This window comes from Trachurus japonicus, chromosome 7 (assembly GCF_045865225.1).
Source record: "Trachurus japonicus isolate A0001 chromosome 7, Traja_1.0".
NCBI lineage: Eukaryota > Metazoa > Chordata > Actinopteri > Carangiformes > Carangidae > Trachurus > Trachurus japonicus.
In genome coordinates, this window is record NC_140913.1 from 20,929,008 (window position 1) to 20,944,054 (window position 15,047).

A 15,047-nucleotide genomic window follows, 5' to 3' on the forward strand; every position below is an offset into this window, starting at 1 on the left:
TCTCTCTCTCACACACACACACACACACAGACTCACACACACGCAAGTTTTAGCTGCAGCGCTTCAGAAAACAAGTTGAGAGATAAGTTGAAGAGGGTTCATTAGAAATATGTATTTTTTAAATTTTATTTCCCATGTAGGCTACCAACTGTGACATGTATCATAGCCGATTATATTCTCTGTCAGTCCTCGGAGTCGGCCAAATTTCACAGGTTGTTTTCGTTTGCCACAATCTTGAAAGTATCCAAACTCCCCTTTAAGAGTGCGGGTCTAGGTGATTTAAGCCAATGATATGACTCGGTATTCTGCAGGAAAAAACTGTGACATATGAGGCAGTGGGTCTTTAAAGGGCTGCTCTGCTCCAACTCACAAGCCCAATCTCATAGGACTTGTTAGCGTATCACGTGCCAGATTCTTAATGAAGTGGACACACGAGGGCCTTGTGTGCGCATGCGCTTGGTGTAAAATGTAGTTGGAAATGAGGTGTCCGTCTTGGAGTAGTCGACTTTTAAAAAGCATCGGCAGCCCCTGATATGACGACTTCGCTGGTTCTGCATCCACGCTGGGCGGACACCTTGATGTACGTTTATGAAAAAAGCCCGAATGAAAACAACCAGAATAAAAGCCAAACAATGGAGGGACTGAGCGGTAATTGCCCTGCGACCCACTGCAGGGACCTGATGTCGCACCCCGCGCTAGGACGACATTCTGGCACCATAGCGACCCACCAGGGCTCCGTCTACTCGGATATTTCCTCCCCAGACACCGGCCGGCAGTGTCCCGCTCCCCAAACATCATCGAGTGCATCTTTGAGCTACGGTTATCCCTTTGGAAACCCATATTACGGCTGTAGATTATCTCATTCGCACAACGTGAACTTGCAGCAGAAGCCTTGCTCATACCATCCCGCAGAAAAATATGCCGAGCCCAGCACAGCGCTGCCTACCGAAGAACTGTCTTCCAGGGCGAAAGAGTTTGCCTTCTACCCGAGTTTCGCCAGCTCTTATCAGGCTGTCCCCGGATACCTCGACGTGTCGGTGGTGCCTAGTATCAGTGCCCATCCTGAACCGCGGCACGACGCCTTGATTCCCATGGAGGGCTACCAGCACTGGGCTCTCTCCAATGGCTGGGATGGGCAGGTGTACTGCTCCAAAGAGCAAACGCAGTCAACTCATCTTTGGAAATCACCCTTCCCAGGTATGGAAAAATTCATTTTCATTTTTTAAAGTAGTTATCAACAGGCTTGAATTCATGTTAGTTCAGCGACTCATAGGCTTTTGATGCCTATGTCATCACATTCAGAAAACTATTTTAATACAGGCTCTTAAGATGTTTTTTCTGTCCTAAGATGATATTGCTTTGTATCTGGATTTTATTGTCTTAAAGTGTCAATATCAACTCGCCAGGAAGTCAGGGAAACACTAAATGTGCGGAATAAACAGTCGACTGTCAATCCCCATGTCAGTTATGAAATGTTCTTTATGTACTCTAGGATCATAGGCAGCCATATTCTTCAGTTTAACACTAAACAAACGGTCATGCATTTTCTTAGTACTGTGCATAAAAATGACAATCATAAATGTGAGTTCAAGGAGCTTTTCAGCTGCAAGGCATTTTAACGGTTAATATAAGTTCAGCAACGGAACATTTGCTGTCTGCAGTTATTTAGGTTTTTTCTTCTCTTTGAAGTCATATGACGAGTTTCAGTCACGTAGAATAGAAAGGAACACCAACGCAAACCTTTGCCCTCTGTTTGACTATATAGTGATTAAGCTAGCCTACTGTGTTTGGATTCTATACCTATAAATCTCTGCGTCCACAGATGTGTTCAGTCTTTTGCATATCAGGATTCATTTCTCAAACATTTGTCTTGCACACGGACCCCGGCTTCATATTACACAACCTGTTCACAACCATTTATCAGTTCACTGTATATAATTCAGGCTCGCCTTTAGCTTTACTTACTATCACACAACATGCATGATATCTGATAATGGACACTGGGGCCCAACCAGTATGCAGTTTACAGAGTGTTTACTAGACTGCTTCTTTTACCGCAAGGGTTTATTATCTTTGTGCAATCTGTAAGTATTTTAATTTCATGGATGTGAATGTTCTCAGACCTCGTCTGAACTTCCCACACAAGATTTACCCCCCTTTATATTGAAAATACACATGAGCAAGCCACGCAAGCACGGGCACGCAGTCAAATGCGCGCGCACACATGCGCAAAAACACAAGCGCGCGATTTCCATGTCTTCCATCTACCTCCACAGGCATATATAGGCTATACTCAAACTGGCGCACACAGTCACATAACTAATTTGCTTTAAAATGGAGCTACACCTACAAAAACAATGAAGGGTGTCCCTAATTGGTTCATATAAAGGAGTATGTGATGCATCGAAGTGTAGCATGATGAAGATAGCGGGAATATCCTTTGGCTTGAATTACGAAAACACAGTCTTCTATACACACAATTTCTGGAGAAACATTCTCAACCACTGACTGTAAAATGACACGGGGGTAAAAAGGCTTCATGTCTCACAGCTTGCCACTATTTCTCAAGGTATTGCCATACTTGTCCTGTCATGTTTCTCATTGGCTGTCTTGCTCTCAGCTCCAGCCTTGGCGGAGGGGTGTAATCCAGTACTCTGCTTACCTGAACAAATAGGATGAGGTATCCCCTGCCATAAGGTTTTGTGGGTTTTAAAAGATTTACAAAGATCACACATGAAAACCTAGTGTAAAAATTAAGAAAAATCAGTCAATAGTTAAAAAAAAAAAATTCAGAACTTTTACGTACATAACGTGTAACACAATTTATCGCCATTCAGAAGTTAAAGTTCTAATTTTTATCAGTTTAGTTGCTAGATTTCTGCGCTTTGTAATAAGCGCCATCAGACTGTTGCTTCCACACTGAGACTTCTAGTATAGTTTATACTTACATCTCCCCCGCACTTTAATTAAACAGAGGCCATCTACCAGAGATTTATCTAAGATACCATTAACAAGGTTTGTTGTATAGTTTATAGTTTAGTAGATAAGCAACCAACAGATTAAGTATTGACAAGCGCGAAGGGGGAAAAAGATCAGTGGCACTGGAAATAATGAACAGTTGCAGTGGCTGTAACTGGATAGTGACTGTTAATCTGCAGATATAAACATCACATCCATCGCAGTGTAGCCTAGTGGCCCTACATTAGTTCACTCGTTCCTACATGTCAGGTGCAGTACACCTGAGATCTTGACTGCATCAACATTTCTGTCGCGTACCCCCCCATCCCCCACCCCCTCTCTATCCACACACTCACACACAGGCGCTCTCTCTATCTCTCTCTCTCTCTCTACCTCTCTCACACACACGCACATCCACCCCCCCACACCACACAGGGAGAGAGAGAATTGCGCAAATTCAGAATTTAATTGGGATATTTGACATTTTTAATTATTTCTTATTTATCAATCTGCTGAAGTCAGTGTTTAACCTCGAGCATTTCCCAGTCTACTCCAGGGGCAGACTGGTCCTGACAGCTGCAGTGCTGCTTGATTTTGTTAAGTGAAAGATTGCGATGTTTCTGTGCACATCCTTATATTTTCCTGTGATTTCCTCTTTTTTTTCTCACAGATGTCGTGCCATTGCAGCCTGAGGTCAGCAGTTACCGTCGTGGGCGTAAAAAGCGGGTCCCTTACACCAAGATTCAGCTGAAGGAGCTGGAGAAAGAGTATGCAGCCAGCAAATTCATCACCAAAGACAAGAGAAGGCGCATCTCGGCCGCCACCAACCTCTCAGAGCGTCAAGTCACCATCTGGTTCCAAAACCGGCGAGTCAAGGAGAAGAAATTTGTCAGTAAATCCAAGAACAATCACATGCACACCACTTGATAAGATCAACGACCTCCTTCAAACTGCAACTCATACCTTCCAAAAACATCACGCCATATGTTTACCTCTTGCATCGAAAATCGTGGCTGAAAAACATTTTTGGCTGAGTGTTTTTTAATTTAAGTTCCACCATCTCCATCGACCATGCCACCACGCCCCCTGTTTTCAAGTTAGAGAGGATGCTCTAAAAACTGTGAAAATATTGAAAATTCACTTCGCATTTGTTTTATATGAATGTACATATATAAATATATAATATTTAAAACGATATCTGTATTTCAAAGACAAGTATTGCGTGTTTTTCTGTTCTTTGTTTTTTTTTTTCCAAGCCAAATCTCAAAAGGACTGATGACATTTCTAAGACTTGCAACTGGCAGATCAAAACAGAGGAGACGCTTCGTTTGGTGTCATTTATAGAAAGAGAATCGCCATATGGACAAGAATTGTTATGGCATAATGACACGTTGAACTTGAGACTTACGCAGCGTCAACAAAAAAGCTCACAGGGAGGACTTTCGGGAGAAAGAATCCTCTTTTTTGAGGTTTCCTCTGAATTTCAAAAGCTATGTTCCTCTGTGTGGGGCATGTTCTATTAAGCCTGGGGTAAAACAAAGGCTGCTATGTTGTTAATCTGTATAGTGCAATGCCTTTTATTATTTAATTCATATTATCTAGTATGACAGAACTGTAAACTGGAATATCCCAAAACCTGTATGTTTTCCTTAATCGGTGAAGGATTCTGTCATGCAACTGGAATGATTGTAAACCATTAAAAGTCAGTGAGTATTACACATAAATGCACAATCGTTTTACTTTGTTTTGTCTTTGTTAGTGTAGCATTGGAGCTGATGACACGCCTTGTACGGAGCCTGTAATTTCTACTTTCGTGCAGTATGTGAACTTTATTGTGCTGTTGAATTGCGTACTGGTAACGTGTTTCATAAATAAATGATGATTATGAAAATGTTCAGATATTCAAGTCAATCAGCCATCATCCTTGCAGCATTTCCATTCGTTTCAAATTACACTGCTGTTATTAAGCAGCAAAAGCTCTCACCACTGTCGCCTTGCAATTTCAGTTTGAGTCTATAACATCAGCAGCGGATGGACGAGTGAAGGTTTGATGTCGCAAAGTGCTTGATTAAGACTTACTATTGGACATGCTGGAGTCTTGTTAATGGCAACAGGGGATGATACAGTGATTATGCATGTTTAGTGGGCAGCAGCGCTGATACTTATCTGACACTTGCAAACAAAATGAATCATGGTGTCTGTTTTCAGATAGAAGTGCCTCGGCCTGCAGAATCTGATATTTCAAATGGATCCGTATAGAAAAACATATTTCGCGGGTTAGAGAGAGATACTTGCTATGACCAAATCTGTCCCAATTTGCCCTTGAACTGATCGCATTTTAATCAGAATTATTGCCAAAGAGATATTTGGCTCCCGGTTACTTGGCAGAAGCACAGCAAACGCGCCAATCAAGGGATTTGTGCCTCAGACGTCACCAGAACATTTACCGGTTCACCACAGGATAATGTTGTCAGTCCTGTATTCCACAGGTATTGATAAATTGCTGACAGTATGAAAGTTAAAAAGCCGCACCCTATGAGAACGCAATGAACATTTTTCTTTCTTCCACGCCGTTCAGTGCATCTACAAGTTTTTGCTCATATTTAACTGGCCATACCTTCTATAAGACATCAGCAACACATATGGATTAGAAAGGTGAATCATGCTTGCGTAAATGTATGATACATTTGCAATAATGATGCGACATGCAGCCACATGCGTATTTTTGGTTGATCCTGCTAACACTTGTGTGTCAGCATGTAAAAAAGCACAGGTGACTTTTGCATTGAACTTGAGAAATCATTCGTCAGCCAATGATTTTGCTTTTCTAAACATGAATAGTGACTATCCGCGTGCGCGCACACACAGGATCACGTCTATAAAGTTTTGTTCACAAATAATGCCAATTCACATATTTAGTATGGCTACTCCGTGTGTGCATACAGGACGTTTTCCCCCCTATGCAGACACTGTTTTTCCCCCTTACGTATAAAGGCCTTAATGTCTCCAAAGTTAGACTGCTTCAGTTGCAGTTATGAAAAATGATAATTTGGAAAATTAAAGTTTTAGATAGGCTCCATTTGGTTTCCTCTAATGTTTTTTTTAAATGTATTTATTTAAGTCTGTCTAACTCTGTAATTTCAGTTTAAAATCAGAATAAATCTTGACATGTATTAATTTTCAAATGAATATAAATAAGGTTTCATTTTTTTTCTTTTGTAAAATGAATTGACGTCGAAGGCCCTAAGTATTAGATAATTCGGGTTTCGTCTCTGTTCTCAAAACCAAGCTGAAATAGCAGTTATTGTGCGACGTTTGCTTTTTTGTTTTTTGTTTTTTTTGTTTCAACTTCTCTGTAGGCGAGTCATTGGCTGGACTGTGTCACTTTTTCCAGCTTCTTCAGATCTCTTGGAGGTGGTTGATTACAATCCAAGCCGTCACACTTCAACTTTTTTGTTTGTCTGGTTCCTGGATTTTCAATCCGTGTGGAAAGTTCTGGGTCTCCAGATTTACCCTTGACCATGACTATGCAGTCACTTTGACCTTGACATCACGGCAGATTGTGAATAATAAATAGGGGGCTGGACACCAATGCTGGCGGTTTGTTTGTAGGCAAACAAGGTGTTATTTCCCTGTCTAGACAGCCGGACTTAATGACATGCCATAAATACATAAAAAGGGGAAGTGCACCGATATCCTCTGACCTGCATTTCTGACCATCACTCAGAGCTTTGCATTAACATTTGGGCTCTATTCTTTTGTGTTTTGCAGAAGTCCTGTAAAAGCAGTTGTTCTGGGCCATACCTCTGGAACCACCAATAGTTTCATGCACTCATCATGAGGTGTGTGTTATTGACCACGAAGGACAGGTAGGACTTTTGACGTCTCACACCAACACCAGTAATCCGCAGCAAGCAGCCATACTGTCTACACAGCGAGAGGAAATAATAATACGACGTCGCCCACAGTATAGCGTTTAAAGGTATGGCCATTTTCTTCCTACTATGGCAGTAGGCCTACATGGACATTGCTTTAGGACTTTTTAGCTGACGACAAAGGCTGTGCATTAGACAGCCCAAACTAACGTGAAATATGAGGAATAACACGCATTCACAGGCGGATTAGTAGCTGCCTCATTTTTTTTTTAAAGTGACTGTTTTCCTCCAAGTGAATGTCGCGCAGCGGCGATGGAAGAGAAAACTGCTTTAGATAGAAGTATTTTAACTCCAAACGCCTGCGTGATCTTCTGATATTTTCGCACATTATAACACAAAATGTTAAATTTGTCAAAGTTGTGCAGTAGCACATTAAATGTGTGAGAGAAGATTTGCCACCTAACAATGCTAATTTCGACCAGCATAATATGATGAGACCGATTAGAATATGAAAATAATTTTCAAACGTTGGTGTATTTCAACAGGCCAATTTTGTTTGTGAAATTACATTAGTATTTAATTTTACTTTAAGAAAGAATACAAAATATAATTCACACAAGATTTACGGGAATATTCACGTACATATATTCCTAATAGATGTATGTCCAAATATTAAATATTAAAATCTGAAAGTATGTTCCGTTTGCCCAGCACTGCAATATAGTCTATTCCTTAAGCCTTTTTTTTTTTTTTTGCTTGCCATAGCCTACTTCTACTACTACTACTCACCTTTAGTAAACAAATCGGCTGCATACCCGTGAATAACATTTCCTGTGCCGAACAAAGGCAAAGCCAGAATAAGATCATTTAACCAGATAGCATCTCTTCAACTATTTTCTGACTCTTGACACCTTGATTAGCCTCGTATTTAACTTGCAAACATATGATGTAGGAAAAGTTGCATAGCCTTTGGTTGTGTGTGGAGGCGTCAAAGCAGCAGGCCTCTGTCAGCCACAGAGACATGAGACAGGGGGCTGATAACCTCTGGTGGTGACCAGAGGAAAATATCAGGAAGTGCTGCAGCTGTGTGTTTAGGGTTATTTTAGTTCAGTTAATTTGCTCTTTTTCGCTGTCACGCTGTCAGTTTAGGGTTGACTCTTTTTTTCACTGCGTTTGACAATACGCCATTCATGAAATATCGAGTTGACAGTCCTTATTATTTCAGTGCAAAGTTTAATCCAGCTGTGAATTATAAAGGGCCGCTTATTGTGGATGGGACAGCAAATACACACAAGTTATAACTGAAGCCATGTCTCTGCTAACCGTCCTCAGCTGTTTTGTGATTATATTAATTTTTACATTAATGCATTGAAGACATATTTTTATGATTTTAATATGTCTACTGTTGGGGTATATATTCGACAGTCAGAAAGTCACATGTCAGGGCAGTTTAAGACAAGAAAAATAACCAGGGTTTCGATGTTCAGTTGTTTTATTTATTTTTCTTTCTTTTACATTTTGGCACACGTGGCGTTAACAACACCTTGAACACACTTGAAAGCACAGTTATTTGAAAAATTGCGTTGTGGTATAGCGCTTTAGAATAAAATTCAAACTGGCTGAAGACAAGAGCCAGGTTTGGTTTGAAAAGTCATAATTTATTGATCATGAATGCATGTGAGGCTACAGTTAATGAGCAGTATGAGCATTTGATTTTCTTGATTATATATCTCTGTCACACACACACACACACACACACACACACACACACACACACACACACACACACACACACACACACACACACACACACACACACACACACACACACACGGACATATGGGATAAAATTTGCAGGTTCAGCACTGGAAATTAAATCGGGAAAATATCAAATTAAACCAATTAATGCACAAAGCTGAATATTTTCAATTGTAAGCATTTAGGCTGGTTTAACGCCTCTCATTATAACTTAATACAAAGTGACGGTCAAGTTCAAATGTTTGTATGTATAGAGTGACGCTGTAAGTCCTCACCATAGTTTCTGGTCTGCGATGTTTAATTAGCGCAGACTTCGTCAGACTGGTGTACTATAAATGTGTGTTGTACCCTATTTTTTTATTGATAAGTTAGAATATTGTAATATTAGTGGTATTTTTCAGATTCGTATGAGTTATTCTTAACGTTTAAGTAAAATCATAAATACTCACTCCTCGGGTTTGTGCGCATGCATTAAGTTATTTATGTAGCAAAACCGCATTAAATATCGTTTGTTGAAGTAAACAAATGACAAAGATCAGCCAAACCATTCAGCTAAAACATTAGCACTTTAGTGGGTTCTTTAGGCTTCCCTTGGTGGTTTGTTTTCCTTGAAGGAAGCTTTAAAAGGGTTGCACAAGGCTATAACTGTGGCAACCTGCCTGCAGAGAATCAAAGAGAGAAAAAGGGAAGAAAAGCCCTTTGTTTAGGCTATTGCCCTGTCTGGACAGGACCAGTGGATTCCAGGAGGGTAATTTCAATATCGAGCAGACAGTGTACTAGACAGTGACCTTGACAGTGCTATATGCTTACTTTACCAAGTTCTTTTTTTAACAGAAGAGATTCGTTTTTTTGCTAAACGAGAGCACAAGGCCTGTAGCTCACGGTCAGATATGACATCATCGCTGAGCTAAAGATGCACTGAACAGACGAGCAGTTGTTTGAATGAGAAATGCGGATCAGAGTGAGTCGTGGATCGGAGGCGTGGAGAGACGAGGCAAGGAGGCGCAACACATGGCCTCTTTTCTCCGAGGTAAAGTGGCGACTTAAGCCTACACTTTACTCACTCATTATGGCAACTGTTGTAATAACACGAGAAGCCGTGACGTGATAGCCAGACACCCCAATGTTCCTCATAAGACTGTGGCACAAGATATTATATTGGATTGATGTTGTGCTGCATTGCGAGACTGACTAACTAGATACTAGAATGTGCAGTGATAGGAGAAGCAATGAGTCCAGGGGACAGAATGAAACCGCAACGGAACTCTAGGAGCTTCTCCAGTTCAAACATTTGATATATTTCTTTCTATTTAGGGCTGGAGCAAGGCCCGGGGCCTTTGGGTTAGATAGGATACATGGTCACAAGTGACGGACACAGCTATCAAATATTGCCTGACTTGCACGTCGCCCCCAAACCAATGTTTAAGTGAATGCTAATGTTCTCACATAACACTTCATTGGCAAATTTGTGGCACGCAACTAACACACCATTCAGCACGCATGTGCAAACTGTCGTAACCCTGCACCTTTCTGTTAATCCTCAGCTTCATGAGATTAGTTATCAATTCAGGAAATCAGTACTTTTACCTACTTTTCCTTTTGACTCACTTCTTTTTTTTGTTGTCATGTTAAGAACATGATAGGTCGCTTTTTAAATCAGACAAATGGCTCTCGGCGCAGCTGGAAATATATCTACATTATTTTTTATGACAAGAGTTGTTAGTCCTCACTTTGAGCTGCTACAGCCTAAAAGGCTGTTATATGTTTGTTCACTTTTATTGATATAAATTTACACTTTAGTTATTTAAATTGAGTATTTGAGTTCAATATCAAGTTCAACTCACCGTGACTGCGTCCTGAACTTGAGTGGATTGACGGCGAGTTCCGTGTGTGCTTGGTTATGCTTTGAGTTTTTTTTCTTTTTCTTTTTTCTTGTTGTAATTCCGTAGCAATGATGAGTCAAACTATTTGCCCTTCATGTGGTCACACTTTTTAAGTGCCATAACTGAGAAATAAGCAATCCCCTCTGCTGAGTTATGACAACTTTTGAGATCCATAAATTGATTTTGTCTTTCTTACATGTAGGCGAGAGTGGGCGGTGGTAAATTATGAATTTATAAAGGGAAATAGGGATTTCAAAATTGATGCTGGACTGATATAATATAGAGAGCTATAAACGTTTGGAAGTTCTTCCTAGATTTTTTCTTTCAATTAATGAGTAGTCTGTGGACTCGGGAGAGGAAGGCAGAAGGCACAGGTCAGTCATAAGAATATGTTTGAGGATGATGGTTGGCCAGTTTGATGACCAAAGACCACATTAGAAATTTCTTGCGCCAGTTGTTGGCAGAGTGCCCGAATCCCGTGCACATCGTTTTTCTGCAGAAAAAAGTGCACTGTGGAAAAAGAAAAAAGTTTTTTGTGTATAAGGAGTTTTTTTTTTTTTTTTTTTTTGTCAAAGCAGCGGATGACTAGAGCATGGCATATCACATATTTGTTCACTGCCTTCAGAACTGCATCTACAAATCAACTAATTAGCGAGATATAAAGCAGGGAGACCCTCGGCTGATTGAATCAGTTAAGTGCCCTCTGATATCTTGTAAAATTCATATAAAAGAATTGTGAGAGGTATAACAATCCCACCAGAGTTTGGCTGCGAACGTTTATTGGAGGTATCTGTTAAAGTTGTTCATGTGAGGTGTACTAGAGAATATTATGTGAAATATACCCTCTTAAAGTAACCTTGTAGAATATCGTCCTCTTTTACAGAGCCAGTGGCTTCAACCTGCTGACCCCGTTACTGTAAATATGAGTAGAGTGCGGCAATGAGCATCAGTCTTTTCTTAAAACAAGCTTGTAAAATTGGGACATCACAGCTTTATATGACATGGAATTCAACCATAATTTGCTAGAAAACAGGATGTCATATGCACCCTCTCCTTCAAGAAAAATAGTTTTCATAAGAAATAGCATTTAAACAACTTTTGCCAGCTTATAAAGATATTAAACGAGGCCATGGACAGTTGTACAAGTGTAAAAGGAGAAGCAGCCTAGGCTCCTTTTGGACTCAGCATGACTCAAGTGAAGAAAAACAAGATTCTACATTTTTAATAAAAGCTTTATAGTATTTTTAAAAAGCATATAAACCTCTGTAATACAGAAGTTAATGTTTTGTTTTGTCTGAGATGGACCAAGTGGGTGGTACCATGTGTAACAGAAGTTAGCCTGGACACGTGGTTTGAGGATGACCAATCAGGCGCCCCTCCAGGTTTAACTATGTTAAATGTCAGATTGCAATAAACTAGAAGCTGTTGGTCGGGCCCGCGGAAATGGGCGAGCATAATCTCCTTAATCCAGGGTTTGTGGGACCTTTGGTAAACATCCACACTGGAGACACATTTTACTTTCCGAATTTTAGAGCCTCAGGGGGACAACTGGCGGGGCTACCGTCTCTCTCCTACCCGAGAAGGGACAATGTTTGCTCCCTTCCGTGGAATCCTTCGGAGCCGTGCAATGGATACTCTCAATCCTACTTTAGCAGCCCCGTGTCTATTAACCCTTCTTTCAATCGGTCGTGTGAAATTACCAGACCAGAAGAGGGTAAATGTTATTATAACAACGGCAACGGGAACAGGGAGACCTGTTCAGGTGGCAGCAGCCTCAAACGTGAGGATAGGGCGAGAGACACATCATCCCTAACATCTGACCACGGGATGCACAGTGGAATTGGCAGCACTGCCGCCTTTTCCAAATATGATTATGGGACCGAGCAGCTAACGCAAGACCCGCCATCCTGTCAGTCAATGGAGTCCGACTCCAGCTCCTCTCTGCTCAACGAAGGCAGCAAGCCTTCATCCAGCGACACACAGACCCTGGTGTCACCGGGAAGCCATTCAAGCAACATAGCAGCAGGCGGAGGTGGGTGTTATTATTTCTAATCACAATAATACGGAACAAATGCTGCGTCTGTCGTTATTATATAACATGGCTGCACATAGCGCACATTTGCGATATCAAACCATCACTGGAGCTCGTTGTATTGATGCATAACTTGCATCTTAGATTAGCCTGCAGGATGCTTGCGTGGTGTACAAACGCCGCTAGGGGTTGCCCTAAAATACTCCACGCGCAACGTGGTTGTGTGTGTGGAGTTATAGATAACCTCACCAAATCATATTGCCCAGCAGCTTTAGAGTAAACAGTCAGCCATGTCATTGTATTTCTCCAGCTCAGATGAGGCTGTGTGTTTCAGGCTCATAGATGGTTGATTTTGGGTCACTGCTGCTCTTTGTGTACACAAATTAGTGCAGTGATTTAAAGGGGTGAGCCGCTTTGGTTGACTGCATCGAATAGAGAGTTTTCTTTTTAATGACTCGTAAACAGAATTAATATCTGTCGCTGTGTACTCAAGAGTCATTTAATATGCTCTGAAACTCGCAAATAAGCAGGGGTATTTGCAAGTACGGCTTAATTATCACGTTAATGCTACTTTAACTGCAACAATAAAACTTCCTGTGATACAAACCGCTGTATACTGGTGGTCTCAATAGGAGGCTGAAAGATAAAACACTTATGAAAAATACATCCACCATTCGAGGGGTCCTGGTGGTCCGGAAATTAGATCTGAGATCATATATGTGCAGGCAGCCCAGGGGGTGGGGGAGACCAAAACAAATCCAGTTTGGTTGTGTATGGAGCAAGTGACAGCTTTCAGGGGCATCGGGTCTGTGTATCCTAATATAAAACAGAATCCCTACATCTGAGGCCATAGGCAAAACACAGAAATCTTCTCTTAGCTTTTGAAATACTGTCTTGATTCCCTTGATTCCCACATTTCTAGAAAAACTTTGTGCTATATCACTGTAATGCAGTTTGACTTGTAGATAGGATCTAGGCAGTGATTTCCAGTCTAAGCTAAATGAAATGAAATTGACTTTGCCTATAGTATCCAAGCTTTCCTTTGACAACTGGCGCCCCTGTAGGCTCCTCATAACCTTGGAGGTGACCGTGATTTTGCTACTGTGGTGACTAATCCGTAGTATGCACCCCCCCATCCCCCTCCCCCCCTCCTCCTCCTCCTCCCCCTCCTCCTCCAGGTGCCCCGTGGTACCCGATGCACACTCGGACCAGAAAGAAGCGCAAACCGTATTCCAAACTTCAGCTGGCTGAGCTAGAAGGTGAATTCATGCTAAATGAGTTCATTACCAGGCAGCGGCGGAGGGAGCTCTCCGACCGTCTGAACCTCAGCGACCAACAAGTCAAGATCTGGTTCCAGAACCGCAGGATGAAGAAGAAGAGACTCATGCTGAGGGAGCAAGCTTTGGCCTACTTTTAGAGATGCGGCAGAAGGTGAATCGATAGGCAGTAAAAGCCAAGCCTTCTGTGCTCCCTTAGGTCTTCTTCGGTGCATGCACTCATCTACCCATCTTTTACATCGCAGGCAATTATTACAACATTTTCTGATTTTTTTTCTCAAAGGTGCGGGCCACACAAGCCCAAAACAAGCCATTATGTGGCATTCAAAGCTGTTCTCAATGAGACTGGCTTCATGTTTGGTATAATCGCACAAAAAGCTGTGAGGATGTGTTTTCTGTGCAAGATGCATCTCTTGGTTTTCATGATACGTCAAGAGATAGTCTTCGCCCTAATTGTAAGCCATGCAAAAAATGTGCAACCCAGTATCACGCCAATGCGTGTAGGTCAAAATGTTTTTCTGTGTGTCTGGGGTGACACATAATGACAAACTTCCGTTAGTTCCCGTTTTGGTTAGAGAAAATAAAGAGGGAGCGGGACCACTTTGTGAAATCTCAAAATAGGCCTAAAAAATAACAGTGAAGTCCTAAAGACACAGACGCCTGACAGACAGGCTGGTGCCGCATCCGCGCAGTAATTTCTTTGAGGTTACGAACTGATTAAGAAGAATCTCCCTCACGGTTGCTTAATACGTACACAGTCACATTTGTTGGGTCAGAGAAGAATCACCCTTATCTCCTTTCCATAGTTTTTGTCAGGCGTTGTGGACACGTTCACGGTCACGGGCAGGAAGTCTGGGGGTCTGCATAGGGAGAGGGAGGACTACAACCGCAACGAAATCCATATAGATATGTTTATGACTGCGCATTGAAAAAGTAATTGTCATGACTTTGTTCATGTGCTAACAAGTTTCTAAAGGTAGCCTATTTTTCTTACTTTTATTACCTTTCAACTTGTCTTAACAACAACCACAGAAATCTTGCATGAGTTGCATTTCTTTATTTGACTGAGATCACCGTTTGAATACGGGTTTGAGCTGCTATTAAAAGTCCACATCCAGATTGTGAAAAAATAGTATATTCTTCAAGTAACTCGCGAGGATCTTTGATGGAATTAATCAACAGTATGTGAACATTTCTAGGCCCACTTGTTTAAACAATGACACCGCCAAAAGTTGCACCTGGGAGGTGGGATTAGTTTGTACGC

The 15,047-nt window shown here is 41.4% G+C and overlaps 2 protein-coding genes and 1 long non-coding RNA gene across 3 annotated transcripts in view; all 3 read left to right on the plus strand.

Moving 5' to 3' along the window:
- The window catches only part of LOC146984676 (uncharacterized), a 53,969-nt gene extending 47,110 nt beyond the window's left edge, over window positions 1–6,859 (plus strand). The window contains exon 3 of the long non-coding RNA XR_015036163.1: window positions 6,730–6,859. This is a non-coding gene — a long non-coding RNA (uncharacterized LOC146984676). The remainder of the gene's footprint in view (window positions 1–6,729) is intronic.
- On the plus strand, window positions 391–4,857 carry hoxc13a (homeobox C13a). The gene is made up of 2 exons (XM_085782029.1): window positions 391–1,197; window positions 3,629–4,857. Exons 1-2 carry the CDS (start codon window positions 534–536, stop codon window positions 3,883–3,885), a joined length of 921 nt encoding a protein of 306 aa, XP_085638155.1. The 5' UTR covers window positions 391–533; the 3' UTR covers window positions 3,886–4,857.
- Window positions 6,860–11,804: 4,945 nt separating the features above from the next.
- Window positions 11,805–14,913, plus strand: hoxc12a (homeobox C12a). Its single transcript, XM_085782079.1, has 2 exons — window positions 11,805–12,506; window positions 13,685–14,913. The coding sequence occupies exons 1-2, from the start codon at window positions 11,918–11,920 to the stop codon at window positions 13,921–13,923; spliced, it is 828 nt and encodes a 275-aa protein (XP_085638205.1). The 5' UTR covers window positions 11,805–11,917; the 3' UTR covers window positions 13,924–14,913.
- The last annotated feature ends 134 nt before the right edge of the window (window positions 14,914–15,047 follow it).

Coding starts and splice junctions, on each gene's coding strand:
- hoxc13a (XM_085782029.1), top strand. CDS start 534: ATGACGACTTCGCTGGTTCTGCATCCACGCTGGGCGGACACCTTGATG. Junction 1,198..3,628: donor TTGGAAATCACCCTTCCCAG/GTATGGAAAAAT, acceptor TTTTTCTCACAG/ATGTCGTGCCATTGCAGCCT.
- hoxc12a (XM_085782079.1), top strand. CDS start 11,918: ATGGGCGAGCATAATCTCCTTAATCCAGGGTTTGTGGGACCTTTGGTA. Junction 12,507..13,684: donor CAACATAGCAGCAGGCGGAG/GTGGGTGTTATT, acceptor CTCCTCCTCCAG/GTGCCCCGTGGTACCCGATG.